The sequence below is a fragment of the Dromiciops gliroides genome, chromosome 2 (genome assembly GCF_019393635.1).
Source record: "Dromiciops gliroides isolate mDroGli1 chromosome 2, mDroGli1.pri, whole genome shotgun sequence".
Classification (NCBI taxonomy): Eukaryota; Metazoa; Chordata; class Mammalia; order Microbiotheria; family Microbiotheriidae; genus Dromiciops; species Dromiciops gliroides.
Genome location: NC_057862.1, coordinates 80,434,592 through 80,451,198, shown reverse-complemented (window position 1 = coordinate 80,451,198; position 16,607 = coordinate 80,434,592). Strand labels below are relative to the sequence as shown.

General features: G+C 39.7%; 1 protein-coding gene across 2 annotated transcripts in view; it reads right to left on the bottom strand.

Annotated features, from left to right (window-relative positions):
* The window catches only part of MYOF (myoferlin), a 169,233-nt gene that overhangs the window by 118,656 nt on the left and 33,970 nt on the right, over positions 1 to 16,607 (bottom strand). For both annotated transcript variants that reach the window (XM_043988288.1, XM_043988289.1), the window contains exon 3: positions 13,211 to 13,302. In XM_043988288.1, coding sequence (XP_043844223.1) covers positions 13,211 to 13,302 — 92 coding nt within the window. The remainder of the gene's footprint in view (positions 1 to 13,210; positions 13,303 to 16,607) is intronic.

Below are 16,607 nucleotides of genomic sequence, written 5' to 3'. Positions count from 1 at the left end.
CTCATGGTTTTTTATGTTCCATCAAAGATCCCATGAGTCAGAATGAACAATTCCTTAATCTTCTTTAGATAAAGGAGGCAGAAGAAATGATGGTCCCCAACAATTCTGCAAAAAGAAACTGACACTACTGTTGGGCTTTAGAGTTTTGTAAAGTTTTATATCTCATTTGATCATCATCCCATTTTATAGATGAAGGAATTCAGTCTTGTAGAAGCTAAGTGACTTACTCATGGTCACACAGCTAATCAGAGCCAAGAAACGTAAATCCAGGCCTCCTGACTCAACATCACTCTTTCCACTATGCAAGCTGCCTTATATGTAAAAGGGAAGGAGCTCTGGAGGTGATGGGTCTGGGTATGGACCTGAACTCTGACACTTATTAATTGTGTAACCACAGACAAGTCACTTAACCCTTCTGGGTTTCAGCTTTCTCATCTATAGAATGAGAGGAACAACAATCTTGTTCCCTCCCACACAGGGCTGTTGTGAGGGAAGCATTTAGGATCATAGGATTTTTAGAACTGGAAGGGCCCTTGGAGAGATAGATAGTTGGCAGATAAATCTGAGGTCAGATTTGAACTTGCTTCTTCCTGACTTCAAGTCCAGTGCTCTATCCACTGTACCACCCCTAACTACCCAACCAGCACACCTGATGTTCCAGGAATTTTCCTTTAGCTCTCTTGATATTGTGTAGATACCAATAGGGCAGCTAGGTGATGCAGTGGATAGAGCACTAGCTCTGGAGTCAAGAGGACCTGAGTTCAAATCTCACCTCACTAGCTGTGTGACCCTGGGCAAGTCACTTAACCCCAACTACCTTAAAACATCTAGGGTCATCTCTAGTCGTCCTGATGTATATCTTGCCAATGGACCCAGATGGCTCTGGAGGAGAGAGTGAGGTTGGTGACCTTGTACAGCCCTCTCTCACTTAAATCCAATTCACTGCAAGTCATGACATCACCTCGATGTCATCCCTCTTTGAGAAAGAAGAACAAATGGGGGAGCTAGGTGGCGCAGTGGATAGAGCACCGGCCCTGGAGTCAGGAGGACCTGAGTTCAAACCCGGCCTCAGACACATTACACTTACTAGCTGTGTGACCCTGGGCAAGTCACTTAACCCCAATTGCCTCACACACACACACACACACACACACACACACATGGAAAAAAAAAAGGACAAACAAACAAGACATGAATAGAACATGCAAGTTGTCCATTGGGTATCCTTTACTTTCCTCACTTCACCAGCCCATCTCCTTTTCCAGCCATACATGTCTTTGATGATATCTTTTCCATGCTTTGTGCCAACACTTCATTATATTGTTGTCATTGTTGTTCAGTTGTATCTGACTCTCTATGACCCCATTTGGGGTTTTCTTGGCAAAGATACTGGAAGGGTTTGCCGTTTCCTTCTCTAGCTCATTTTATAGATGAAGAACTGAGGCAAACAGGGTGAAGCAACATGCCCAAGGTCACACAGCTAGTATGTCTGAGGCTGGTTTTGAACTCAGGAAGATGCATATTCCTGACTCCAAGTCTGGGGCTCTATCTACTGAGCCACCTAGTGTGACTTCCATTCCATACTCTAGGTTCTAGCTTCTAAAATCAAAGAGAAGAAGCCTAATCTTTATTCCACAAGACATTTTCAATTGCTTAAATAGAACTATACAGCTCCACCAAGTCTTCTCTCCTCCAAGCTAAATGACCCCAGTTTCTTTAATTAGTTCTCATATGCATAGACTCAAGGTCCTTCACCAATCTGGTTCTCCTTCAGATGTTTTTAGCTCCATGACAACCTCCTAAAACTGGTGCTCCCAGAACAAACAGTCCAAGCAAGGTAGGGTACAGTGACTCTGTCATCTTTTTCCTAGACACCATGCCTCTCTTAATGTAGTCCAATATCACATTAGATATTTTTTGGCAACCATATCTTTCTGCTCATATGGAGTTTGCAGTCCACTAAGACCCCCAGATATTTTTCAGATAAAATTCTATCTAACCATTGCCTCCCCTATCGTGTACTTGTGGTATTTATTTTTTGAACCCAGCCCTATTGACTTCCATTTTATTATATTCAGCCCAATGCTCTAGCCATTTGAGATCTTTTAGAATCCCAACTTTGTCATCCTCCCCAACTTGGTGTCCCCTGAGAATTAAATGATCATACATTATATGCATTTATCAAACTAATTAATAAAATGGTAATTAGCACAAGGCTAAGCACAGATCCCTGGGATAATCTAATATAGACAGACCTCCAGCTAAGGTGAAATAGAACCATTAATGCTGAACTATTTGGGTCTGAACATGCGATTAGGCAGTTCATTGAATTGAATTACAAAATAACAGTGTGCCAATATTTCAAGGATCTGTGATTTCAATGGTGTGGGTTTTCCCTGTACCCATGAGCAATAAAATCTTCTTTTCTATACTTTAGGAGATGACCTTCATCAGGTCCTGTGATGGAAAAAAATAATCTTTTAGTGGAAAAACCTTGATGATGTGACTTTTTCCATCCAGAAAGGCCTGTCTCTGCTTAGTGTCATTTTTGAAGACTTTCTAACTATCTAGGACCTGCCAGAAGTTACATTCAACTAGTGCACCCTTAAAAAATCAACTCCATAGCTGTGTGACCCTGGGCAAGTCACTTAACACCAACTGCCTCACAAAAAAAAAAAAAGAAAGGAAAAGAAAAGTTAACTCCGTGCCATCATGGCATGGCAGAGTAGGACTTTACTGGAGGCAGACTGCCTTCTAAATAAGGATTTATTATCTGCAGTTAGCATTTAGGGTTGGCACAGCCCCAAATGGTTTTTATCCAGGCTCAGATTTTCTACTTTATTGATACTTTGGTACCAAATCTAAGTGAGAATTTTTTTTTAAAAGCTTTGCTTGGATAACAAAACTAAACATCTGCATTTGATTTTCAGCACACTTGGTTGTAGGGTAAGTCATTCAATTAGGAAAGTATGCCTTCAGCACTTTCTGACTTGGCATTGTGCTAAGGGCCCTTCTTTCCATAAAAACCAGCCTAGCTCACAGAAAAAAAAAGATACTGAAGACGACTTATAGGAATAAGAGCAATTTATTTAGATTTTGCCAGGTCACATATGGAGGAGAAATTAAATAAGATTGCAAAAACTAGATATAACTTGATATAAGAAAAAAATTTATGATATGTATAGTTGATATAAAAATGTGATATATAAACTTGATTTAAAAATATATATGACAAAAAACAAAAAACAAAAAACAAACAGGGGTGGCTAGGTGGTGCAGTGGATAAAGCACCGGCCCTGGATTCAGGAGTTCCTGAGTTCAAATCTGGCCTCAGACACTTGACACTTACTGGATGTGTGACCCTGGACAAGTCACTTAACCCCCATTGCCCTGCAAAAAAAAATATATATATATATATATATGATATATAAACTTGGTATAAGAAAAAAATAAATCTAGAAGGATGTCACCTCCTAGAGATTTTAATAAGCCAAAAAGAAGCCTCGACAAAAACTTATTTTATACCAAAAAAAGTTCTGCTCTTTCCCCTAATTTTAAAACCTTTGTCTATGAATTGTATTTAAAAGTTTGTCCGGGGCAGCTAGGTGGTACAGTGGATAGAGCACTGGCCTTGGAGTCAGGAGTACCCGAGTTCAAATCCGGCCTCAGACACTTAACACTTACTAGCCGTGTGACCCTGGGGAAGTCACTTAACCCCAATTGCCTCACTAAAAAAAAAAAAAAAAAACCAAACCAAAACCAAAACAAAAAAGTTTGTCCAAAGACAAAGTTTTCTTCTCTCAGTTCCACAAGGCCCCAAAATCGTAGTTCCTTTTGCTGCTTCCCCCTGCAATAGACCTTCCCAGGCTTGAATAGGTTCCTTTGTCTAATCAAACCAATAAATATTTATGGAATGTCTATTATTTTCAAGGGTCCTAATTGACCTACTTGATGGCCAAAAAGCAAAGCTTTTAGGTTTGAGACCTTTCATTAGGAATTTTGAGGAGGGGTTCGTTCTAAGTCTGGCATTACTGGGCTTCTTTCTTTAGCTTAGTGGACAAGGCAACATCCGATATTTTCTGATTATCTGTTTCCAACTGGACATTTGTGAGGGTGCCTGAGAGGGAAGAGAAAGAAATGCAAACAGACTCTGAGAAATAATCTGTTTTCAACAAACAGAAAAGCTTCCTCGTGAGTCATCCATACATCATTAAATTAACATTTCATTTTTTAAGTCAGCAAGAAAAAGGTTCCTTCTACTCGGTACTTAGGACTAAGGCACATGTGTATGAGCAAAATTCTTGGTCCTTTAAATGGGCATGCCTGTCAGATCACAAAGCACTGTAAGTATCTAGGCTTCAGCCAGATAGCATCATTGGGAAATGAAGCACCCCCGATTTAGAAATTTTCTGGCTAATCAAAGGTTGCCACAGCTTTTAACACTGAAGCTTTTATTGTATTCTAAACATTTTGTTGGTGGTGTTGTTGTTGATGATGATAATAAAAATTGTTAGTATTCATATAATGCTTTAAGGTTTGTAAAGCACTTAGTAAAGGTAATTTCCTCCCTGACCCAAACTGTTCCCCCAAAGGAATGGCCTTGGGGTACCTCAGGGTTTCTACACATACCACCTCCCTGAATTTGTTTTAAGCAATTGATCTGGGTGTGCCTCTTGTGCTACTTATCAAAGACACAAAAAGGGCTAGTTCTAGCTCTGTCAAAGATCACCCAAAGTCTGCCAAGAATAATTTTAACCTCTTCCCGATAATTAAAAGTGATCAATGTGAACCTTCTTGGCTATGCTATGATATAGTAAGGCCATCAGAAGTTAATTGGATGGGGCAGCTAGGTGGCACAGTGGATAGAGCACCAGCCCTGTATTCAGGAGAACCTGAGCTCAAATCCAGCCTCAGATACTTGATACTTACTAGCTGTGTGACCCTGGGCAAGTCACTTAACCCCCATTGCCTGGCAAAAACAACAACAAGAACAACAGAAGTTAATGGGATGTGTGGAGATATTGGCTCCAAACACTTCAGATATTATAATTCTGATGCCTCTGTGGTCGCCTTTCCTATCAGTTTTTAGGGTATCACCCTTTATCAGGCTCCTTTTCTGATGCTTCAGAACTCTTGCAACAAGTCAAGTCAAAAAGCATTTACTCTATCAGGCTCAATGTGATGTAACCTTGGAAGAACCGAATGCTTCAAGGGAAATCAGCTAACAAAGGCTATTTAATGCTGTCCTAACCTTGTTAATAACTTCATATGACCTTGGACAAGTCAGGTACTCTCTCTTAGCTTTAGTTTCCTCATCCTTAAAATGACCCAGCTGGTCTAGATGACCTCTAAGGTTATTGCCAGCTCAGAATTGAGTACCTCTTCTCTCTATGAAGCATGTGTACTTTGTGAAAGGTATTTACCTTGTGCAAAGAACACTTTTAAAGATTATAATTATTTCTAAGTCAAGGCTGTATTCCAGATGTTTGAAGTTCCCAGAAGTCTGAGCACTTGGTAAATGTCCGCCAAATATGTAAATATGTATATACACACATACATATGTATATATGCAAATATATAGCTAGCACTCCTTCCTTCTTCTGGGCTGGCCTTCCATCCAAGATGGAGAAAGGAAGGGAGGAACAAACATAGGATTTAGAGAAGAGCCTGTCCTTATCCCATAGCTTAAAGGTGGGACGGTATGATGGCCACACTACTTATAGCATGAAGCTTTTTCTAGACAGTTTATATCTATCTATCTTTCTATCTTTGGCAACTAGATTGCACAGTAGATAGAGTGCTGGGCCTAAGATCGGAAAGACCTGAGTTCAAATCCAGCCTCAGACATTTAATAGCTGTGTAACTGTGGGAAAGTCACTTAACCCTGTTTGCCTCAGTTTCCTCATCTGTAAAACGAGCTGGAGAAGGAAATGGCATTATATTTGCCAAGAAAACCCCCCAAAGGGTCACAAAGAGTCGAACATACATACATGCTTACACACATAATTGTGACCAAGAACCCCCACCCATCCCCTCAGGGCTGGGTCTGTTTACTTATAATTATAGGCAAAGCAGATGTCAAATACAGCAACTGTTTGCTAAGAGTTTAATCCATTATCTTCCAGTAACCAGAGCTCTGACATACGGGCATTCCTTCCAGTGCTAAAGGAATGTTTTTCCTCTAGGGACATGACAGATGAGGAAAACCTTTATCCAGGGAATACTCCTCTCTCAAAAATCAAACCTCTACAAAAGAGTAAAGTTTATCATTTTGTTTTGTTTTGTTTAAATGAGCAAACAACACATAATTCCAATAAAAATATCCATTTTGCCCAGGCAGGATTTTTAAAAATGAAAACTCCAGATACTTGCCTAATTATGGCATTGTATGTAGTTTGTGGCAGCATCCTATATGAAACTTTCCCAAATTCTTGTCGTCCCCCCACCCCCACCCCCCGGCCACATTAGTGTTTACCTCAAAAAAATTCCTTTGTATATGCTTATTTAAATGCATGCTTTTGGGGGCAGCTAGGTGGCGCAGTGGATAGAGCACCAGCCCTGGATTCAGGAGGACCTGAGTTCAAATCTGGCCTCAGACACTTGACACTTACTAGCTGTGTAACCTTGGGCAAGTCACTTAACCCCCACTGCCCCACCAAAAAACTAACTAAATAAATAAATAAATGCTTTCTCCCCTGATGCTGAGGTTACCTAATTTATCTTGTATGTGCCTTGCTTCTTAGATAGTTGTCTGACTGTTGCCTCCCCCAGACGCAAGGGCCTGTTTTTGCCTTTCTTTGTACCCACAGAGGATGTGGGACAGTGCCTGGCACACAGAGGGGCTTAACCAATTCTTGCAGCCTGATTTGACTTTTTTGTCTATTCAATACCACTTCCCCCGTAGCCTGAGGCCTTTGGGAGAAGCTCCTGCTTTTAGGCACTAAGGCACCAGGCTCTACAAAATGCCATCTAGGGCAAATGAAAAGGGCCTTTGAATCAGTTTCTAAAATCAAATTAGATTAAGAGATTTTAGATGGCAGGAAACAAGGCTGCACAGTGGGAAAGACCCTGGAGACCTTGGAACATCAGTCAGCTCCAGGTTCTCGAAATCTTGGGATGTGGCAAGGTCTCTTAGGTTTAGAGACTTTAGTGGTCATGGAATCATAGATCTGGAGCTGAAGGTTACTCCTGAGGCCGTTTGGTCCAATTTCCTCAGGAAACTGAGGCAGTGGAGAAAAGGGTGAGGTAGAGTTACTTAACCAAGGTCATACAGGTGTGTCAGTTGTAGGATCTGAACCCAGAGCTAGTGATCTTTCTACCGTACCAACAAACTTAAGCCCCTTCCTTTAATAGATGAAGAGCTTGAAGCCCAAAGAGGTTAGAGGTGTGCTCAAAGTGATTCAGATAATTATGTAGCTGGGCAGGATTTGAACCCACATCCTCTGGTTCCGAAGCCATGGCTATTTTCAACCGTACCATTCTTTCTCCCTAGAGATTCTTCTGGAGTCACTCCCCATTAAAAAAAAATACAAGTACTTACTAGCTGTATGACCCAAGGCAAGTCACTTAACCCCAATTGCCTCACCAAAAACAAAAACAAAAACAAAAACAAGTGCTGTCCCCTAAGTTTTGACACCTTGGGGCAAAGCCCCAGGTTGTCTTGCCCTGGGTGAGACTCTGTCTAGGCCCTGCTAGAGTCTAAATTTTCTGTTAGGTACTTCTTGGTGTTAAAGTACCTAAGGAGAATAGGAGGAGGCAGCACTTAGGGGGCACTATATTATTCCTTCCCCTTCTCTCTCCTGAAATGCAAATGTTCTCTGAGAGGATCAGGCATGGTACCCACAAGCCTTCTACACCTTATTTCAATGAGTTTGTCAGATCCACTCAATTCAATTAAACATTTAAGCAAAGCAATGGGTACAGAGATAATGACTAAGACAAGGCAAGACCTGCCTAGTGGAGGGCTGGAGATAAAATTTACACAAACAAATGTCACCGAGCCAAGGGTGAAAGTGTGGAATATAGGAATAAAAAAGCTGCTCTGAGAAGGAAAAGGAAGAGGGAGCAGGAAATGGCAGCCCTGTTTTTTTGGCTCTCGGAATCTGGGTGACTTCAAGGCCAGCACTCTTTCCACTACTTAACATCACATCTCCATCTTTATCAAAAGAGGGCTCTGGGTTTTTGTTTACCCATTGCCCCGTTGTCTGTGTAGGGTGACAAAACCAATCATTTTGAACGCATAACTCCCACCAAATGGATCTTTTTCCTGTTAGGCAGTCCATGCCTTTGAAACCTACTTCAAGCTCCTGACCTATACAATGGTCCCTCTGCTCCCCAATTCATGATACTCCCCATTACTTTCATTAGTGATGGTACTCCCTCCACTCATGCTGATTACTACCCTTCTGAGTCTGAATAGACCATCTTCATGTGTTGCTGTGGCTGAAAAATTCATCCCTTGGCTGCCAATACACTGAATTAATTGAATAGACATTTATTGAGAGCTGGCTATGCTCCGAGAACAGTGTTAGGTACTAGGGATACTAATACAAAACAAAACAGTCCCGGGACTTATGGAGCCTGTTTTTGACCAGGAAGATACAGTACATGTTCATTTCAGTAAATATTTGGAGGAAAGAAGGAACAACTGGGGGGAGGGAGGATAGCGAGAGGTTTCATGGAGAACATGAGACCAGAGCCCTCAGCCTTGAATGAAGATAAGGATTCTGAAAGGGGAGGGGGTTATGAGTAAGCCATGTCTCCTAGGTAGGGAAGAGAGTTTATTAGAATCCATGAAAGTAGATGGTGTGGGATGAGGTGGGGAACAACAGAGGCCCCAGTCATTTGTTAAATTTTCAGTGTGAGAATTTGCCCCTCAGAAATGGACAGATGCTACAACAGGGCTTGATTTCTTGTTTTGTTCATTGCCTAGACTTAAGAACATGAAGGAGGAAAGGTTAATAATGGAAATTAAACTTTCCATCTGTTTAACATTTGCCAGCACACCTCTGAGGTGGAATGTCATCTTTGGGGAGCAACCACAAGTAGTTTCTATAGGATGCAGACTGTGTGATGGGGAGTTACTCAAAATAAAGCTAGAAAGAGGACTCATGATGAAATGTGCTGTATATGTTATCCAGCTCTAGATGGAGAGGTGATGGATTTGGAGAGAAGATTGAAACCTTTTTTAATGGCTAAAGCAGGATTTTTTTTTGATTGACTACATATATTTTTTTCTTTTTTTTTTTTTTGCAGGGCAATGGGGGTTAAGTGACTTGCCCAGGGTTACACAGCTAGTAAGTGTCAAGTGTCTGAGGCTGGATTTGAACTCAGGTACTCCTGAATCCAGGGCTGGTGCTTAATCCACTGTGCCACCTAGCCGCCCCGACTACATATATTTTTAACAAATTTTGTCTTTGTTTTTTGCTTTCTCATTAGATGAGGAAGGGGAAGGCAGAGTGAGATAATTCAGTATTTAAAATAAAATAAAATTGAATAGAAAAAAAATAGAAAGTAAAAATTGGGCCAAGTGTGTGGAGGGCCCTAAATACCAGGAAAAAGAGTGTATTTTGGGGGCAGCTAGGTGGCACAGTGGATAAAGTACCAGCCCTGGATTCAAGAGGTCCTGAGTTCAAATCCAGCCTCAGACACTTGACACTAGCTATGTGACTCTGGGCAAGTCACTTTGCCCGGCCAAAAAAAAAGAGTGTATTTTCTCCTGGAAGCAACAGGAAACTGCCAATGGTTTTTAAGAAGGAGAATGATATGGTCAGATCTATCTCTTTAGAAGATTAAATCGACAATTGTGTGTAACATGTCATTTTATGGTCAGGAAAAAAGACTAGAAACATGAAGCCCAATTAAAAGATTACTATAAAAGTCTAGGTAAGAGATTATGAGAGCCTGAACTGAGGTTGTGTCTGAGTGGAGAGAAATGGACTGACATGAGCAATACTGTGGAAACAGGATTGCCAGGACTTGGATCTGACTGGATATTGGGGAAATAGTGAGAAAGAGTGAAGAATTTAGGATAAGTCTGAGGTTGTAAACTGAAGTGACCTGGTAATTGGTATCTACAACAGAAATAGGAAAGTTTGGAGGAGAAGGGGAATTAGAAGAGAGGATGATTAATCCCATTATGGACATGATGAACTTGAGATGTTAATGGAACATCCAGGTGGATATATCTAGTAGGTTGCTGGAAGTATGGAAATAAATTATGTCTGAATCATGTGCCTAGAGATAATAATTAGACCTATGGAAGAAAATTTGTTCATCTAGGGAAAATGAAGAGAGGGGGAAGGGGAGAGAAGGCAAGGCAAGGCAAGGGAAGGAAAGTTTATTCACACCCACCTAGGCAGGTCCTTGGTTGAAGCCTCCAGTGGTTGGCTTATACCAGCAACCTTTCCAGTTTAGTGAAACCCACCAGATTATGCTCCACTAGTATATGAGAACCCAGAGTGACTACTACCCTTCAGTAAGGAATCACTGGCTTATGGAATTCACTGGGAGAATAATAATTCCAACCAGAATATATGGAGTTATTAGGTGGAGAAGAGAAGAATTTAATCAAATGATTGTTTTGCACATATGATACCCAACAATTATTTTATTTTATTTTATTTTATTTTTGGTGAGGCAATTGGGGTTAAGTGACTTGCCCAGGGTCACACAGCTAGAAAGTCTGAGACTGGATTTGAACTCAGGTCCTCTTGACTCCAGGGCCGGTGATCTATCCACTGCGCCACCTAGCTGCCCCTGGAATAATTATTTTAACTGAATTGATTGGTTATTTTGGTATTTTATAGAAATAACCCAAGATGACCTCTCCATTTTCATCATCCATATTGTTTCACATAGTGGACAGAGAACTGGCCTCTAAAACTAGAAGACCTAGGTTTAAGGCCACCTCTGACACATACTGGTTGTGTGACCTTGGACAAGTTACTTGATCTCTCAGTGCTCTAAGCAACTCTCTAAGATTGTAAGTTGCAAAGAAAAGGCCCACCTGTATTGGTAGAGGGAATTTCTTCACTGAGTGAAATTCTTCACCAGTGAAATCTTAGGTCCAGTCCCTATGTTCTATCACCACACTATTAGTTCTACTCTCCATGCAAGCTGCCTAATGGGCTTAATCTTAAGTAGTGGGCTAGATGACCAATTCTTTCTCAGGCTCCTGAACTGGTGTCAGATTCCTACCTAATAATCATCTTCCCATAGAATATCTGTGATTTCTACTACACTCCCAACATGTGTCTCCTTTCTCACTGAAAATCTATATACCTTTTTTGTTGTTTTTTTGTTTGTTTGGTTTTTTGGTGAGGCAATTGGAGTTAAGTGACTTGCCAAGGGTCACACAACTAGTTAAGTATCAAGTGTTTGAGGGCCAATTTGAACTCAGGTCCTCCTGACTCCAGGGCTGGTGTTCTGTCCACTGCGCCAACTAGCTGCCCCTGAATATCTATACACTTTACTGCTTTTCCCCATGCCCACATCACTCCTGCCCCTACCAAATCAAAATTATAGCAACAGATTCACTAAACATCTATTATGGGCAAGGCATTGTTATCAACACAAACTGTGATGGTTACAAAGAAGCTTAGGCACAGTACCTGCCTTCAAGAAGTTTATCATCTTGGGGCAGCTAGGTGGCGCAGTGGATAGAGCACTGGCCCTGGAGTCAGGAGGACCTGAGTTCAAATCTGGCCTTAGACACTTAATACTTGCTAGCTGTGTGACCCTGGGCAAGTCACTTAACCCCAATTGCCTCACTAAAAAAAAAAGTTTATCATCTTATTGAGAAGATAAAATAAATACTTAAAAAGCTAATAAAGATTTAATTAGTAGTTCAAAAAGTCAACAATAAAAAGAAGACATCACAAAGAAGTATATGATTAATTGACACATGAATTATGTAGATAACAGTTTAGACTAGGGAGAATTACCAAAGACTTTAGGTGAAATCTGAGCTGAGTTTATTTTTTATATGAAGAAGAAAGGAAAATGCTTTTTATTTTTATTTTTTTATAGTTTTCGGTTCCAATTTTTATCTGTCTTTCCCTCCCTCCCCTCCCCCCCTCCCTGAGGTGGCAAATAATCAGATATGAGTTGTACATGTATAATTATGGAAAACATTACCATATTTGTCATTTTATACAAGCAAACTTGATTAAAAGAAAAAATGAAAGAAAGTAAAAAATAGCATGCTTCAGTCTGTTCCATCAATATCAGTTCTTTCTTTGAAGGTAGATAGTATGTTTCATCAATAGTCCTTTGGGATTGTCTTGAATCATTGTATTGTTGAGAATAGTCAAGTCATTCACAGTTCTTCATCAAACAATATTGCTGTCTCTGTGAACAATGCTTTCTTGGTTCTACTACTGATCTGAGTTTTAAAGGTAGGTTTTGGATAGGTGGAGAGAAGGGGAGAGGGCATTCCAAGCAGGAAAAGGTAGAGGATGAGTTTGGGTACCACAAGGAACTCATTTTGACTGAAATGTAGACCTTGTGTAGGAAAGTAATAGCTTTAATAGATTAAACTGCACTACAGCTTTTGGGACAGTCTGTGCTTTGGTTCTTGCTAGATCTTCTCAGTAGATATCTCTTTGTAAAAGCTAATTGATGTTATTTTGTTAATTAATATCAACTTGTGAAACTAATGAATGATATTGGAGATAACACAACAGATGGGGCAATGATCCTTCAGGGTAACCCTTAGAACCATGGGGAAAGAAAAAGCCATGCTCTGGGGAACCAACCAGGCCCTGGAGAATGGGGCCTGAGACCCAGAGCTTGCCCTACATTCAGAAAAATACACATTTTGAGGAATTGGTAGGATTTCCTAGTGAGTATGCAACAAACAGCTGAAAGTTGGATGAGAGATGGTCTAAGAAGTCAGACACAGAGATGGAGTTTTTCTCTCTACCTTGCCCATCATGGAACCTTACACACAAGCCAGTGTATAAAAACAACCAAATCTTTTGGTCCTGTCCAATTCAGCAGCAGTCACACAAACCAAAATCATCATATTAAATGATTAATAGACACCTACACAGTCCCCTGCACAGTGATCTGCATTAACACTGAGACTGAAATGGAAAATTTCAAAGTGAAATTTTTTTTTAATTTGAAAATTTTTACTGTATAATATTAAATACATTCCTTTTATAAAAACATGATGTCAGCACAAGATAGCAGAAAAGTAACCTACTTGTTTTGTCCAATTGTCTCGAAATCTTTCACGGTGATGCCAAGAGCAGATGAAAAGTCCAATGGTATGCCCTTCAAGTCAAATTCAAATATCTGTGCACAAAAAAGTTTTTTTTTAAGTTAGATTATCTTAAGGGACCAGGAAAATTAACTGTAATAATATAACAACTCATATAACTATTTTCACTACAGATACTCCTGTGAACTACTTAAAATTCTTACCAAAGTATGACACAGAAATGGTTGAATCCGAAATATGTTGATTTTTTTGCTTTTCTTGAGCATACTTTGAACATAAGCAAATTAACAATTCAAGTGATGCACCATTATATACTCAAGTTGCAAGACATTCAAATTTAAGAAGACTTGGGGAAACATAAATAGGATCTTGGGTTATTTAAAGATTTGTGATGTGGAAAAGGGATGAGAGTAATTCTGTGTGGTCCCAAGAATTAGAACTAGACCCAACTACTGTAAAAATGGAGGTGGGGGGAGAGCAGATTTTGATCCAGTATAGGGAAAAACTTTCAAATAATTTTAGAGCTATGCAAAAGTGGAATGGACTTTACCTAGAGATAGTAAGTCTCCGATCACTGAAATTCTTACAACAGACAGTGGATAACCAGTTGTTGAAGTTTCTCTAGAGAGGATCCATGCTTTAAATAATTAGATGACCTCTAGCCTCTTTCAACTCTAAGATTCTATGATTTTGCATTTTTCCATGTAATGATCTTACTTTGAGAAAAGTGATTTTAAAATATCTTTAAAATCTGAAAACTGTCAGTGGTGATAATAACATTTTAACTGACTTATATAGTAAAAGGGAAGATCAGAGCACTTTATTTCTGGCTCATAGTGTCCAAGATAGCCAATAAACTAAGGAGCTATAACACCTAATAAATTTCCTCGACTGTCATTTTTGGGTATGAATATGAGTGGGTAGGGGCCTTAAAGGTAGGAAGTGATACATGTTAGGGCACAAAAAAGCAGGTCAATGACTGAGATACTTGATTTTTTTTTTTTGCAGGTCAATGACGGTTAAGTGACTTGCCCAGGGTCACACAGCTAGTGTCAAGTGTCTGAGTCTGGATTTGAACTCAGGTCCTCCTAAATCCAGGGCTGGTGCTTTATCCACTGCGCCACCTAGCTGCCCCCAAGATACTTGATTTCAAAATAATAATATCCCAAAGCATTTATAGAACTCTCATCGACTGCCAAGCAATCTGCCTTTTTTGCCTTTCTTTTAAAAATAGTTCACTGTCAATTTCTATTTCACATCTATACTTCTAGGATTGGTGATTTCATCATTTGGGAATGACTCTATTGCTGTAGATCATAACCCCTCCATGACTGTCAGTAGACTTTAAGAATTGCTGTGGATGACAAATTCATTGACCTCAAACCAATCTGGCAATGACCCTCTGAAAATCTGGTCCTCAGACCAGAGATATGAAGTCTAGCATTGGCCACCTACTGAAATAGCTTCCAAGATCATATTGGCATAGCCCTCAATGAATCCAGGGCTCACCTCCATACCATGATGAGGTATCAGATTATAATCTGAGTGGATGTCATTTTTCCTGATGAGGGTAAATGGCTCCTATAGCTTCCTTTGGAGTACAAACACAAATCATAATGTTGGAGGAAAGAATTTAACTTTATTTCTCTCTTTTTTTCTATCTATAGAGTCTCAATTATAATACTGTAATTAGTTCACTTCATAAATGTGCTAATTAAAGATATATTTGTTTTAAGAACTGATTTTAATATGTTCCCACAATGTATACATGATACAGAGTGAACAGGTATGTATTTACACAGAAATTCTGTCCATTGCAAGATGAGTCTGCAAATGGCCAGGTGAGCTCTGACAACCACTCATACAGAGTTGTTAAAATTAAAAAATCACCAACATATTTTATATGGTACATAGTTATACTAATATTAAGTTGTCCTGAGCCAGAACAATGAACTCATGCATCTAATTAACAGTATTAAGCTGGCAGCTTTAAACCTGGCAATTGTTAGTACTTATAAAATGACTTTTGGTTATTTGGAGATTGTTTTTCCTTCTTGGGGAGAATGTGAAGAGGTTTTCAGATTCTCTATGCCAGTTGTAAATCTGTAGGGGGTGGTTTAAACACATATGTAAATTAGCTTAAAATCATAAAGTCATTCATTACTGCTTTACTCAATGGATATTCTTTCCATTTTTTTTCCCCACAGACTCACAGATTTACAGCTAAAAGTGACCTTAAAAATCATCTTATCCAAATCCCTCATTTTACAGACAAGGAAACCAAGGTTCAAAAAGATGAAGGGTCTCACAGAGCTTCGATTCAAATTGAGGTCCTCTGAATCTACATCCTGCAGTCTTTCCACTCTATTAAGTCCCCTCTCCTTAAAAAGTCAACTTGGTAAAAGTAGAGAAAGACCTAGTCAGTACCCAGAGCCCAATCCTATGAATAACCTATCAAAGATTTGGAGGTGGAAAGGAGCTTCCAGGTCATCTAGTCTAATTGTTTGGTTTTTCAGTCAGGACACCAAGGACCTGAGAGTTAAGGGATTTGCCTAAAGTCACACGGGCATAAAATGACAGAGCCAGAATTCACACCCAGGTCCATTGCCTGCAAATCCAATGTTCTTTCTGCTACACCAAACTACTTCTCAATAGCCTGTATCATTTAGGGGATAAGGAATAGAGGAGTGGATCTGGACTTAAATTTTGTTGGTATAGACAACTTCCAGATATGAAACTCCCTCCACAGATACAGATCAGCAACTAATAACTTATAACTTAGGGTCATAGAGAGTTTCCTAGAGCACTGAGAGAGCAGTGAGGTGACTTGCCTAAGGTCACACTGCCAGTGTGCACCAGAGACAGGACTTGACTACAGGTCGTCTTTACTCCAAGGCCAGCCAAAACACCATTCTACCTCTACCTCTCTGTATTTATTCTTTTTTTTTTTTTTTTGCGGAGCAATGAGGGTTAAGTGACTTGCCCAGAGCCACACAGCTAGTAAATATCAAGTGTCTGAGGCTGGATTTGAACTCAGATCCTCTTGAATCCAGGGCGACCTAGCTGTCCCCTCTGTATTTATTAAACACACTAAGATAATTAATTCAGAATATGATATACAGATATTTCTTGATTATCCATGTACAAAACAGATATTTGCCAAATGAAAGCATTTGTCAAATGATTACAGATTGTTAATTTTGGAGATCATCTGCAAGGTATTCTTCATCCTAGACTAGCTTTACCCTATTGTCAAGAATATGGCTGGGCTGCTTCCCCTTCTTCCTGCTTAGTCGATTCATGCTAAGGGAAAAGAAATTAATTTCAATGTTGACTGAGCAAATCAATTAAGAACATAAATTAGATACAAAAATAATCT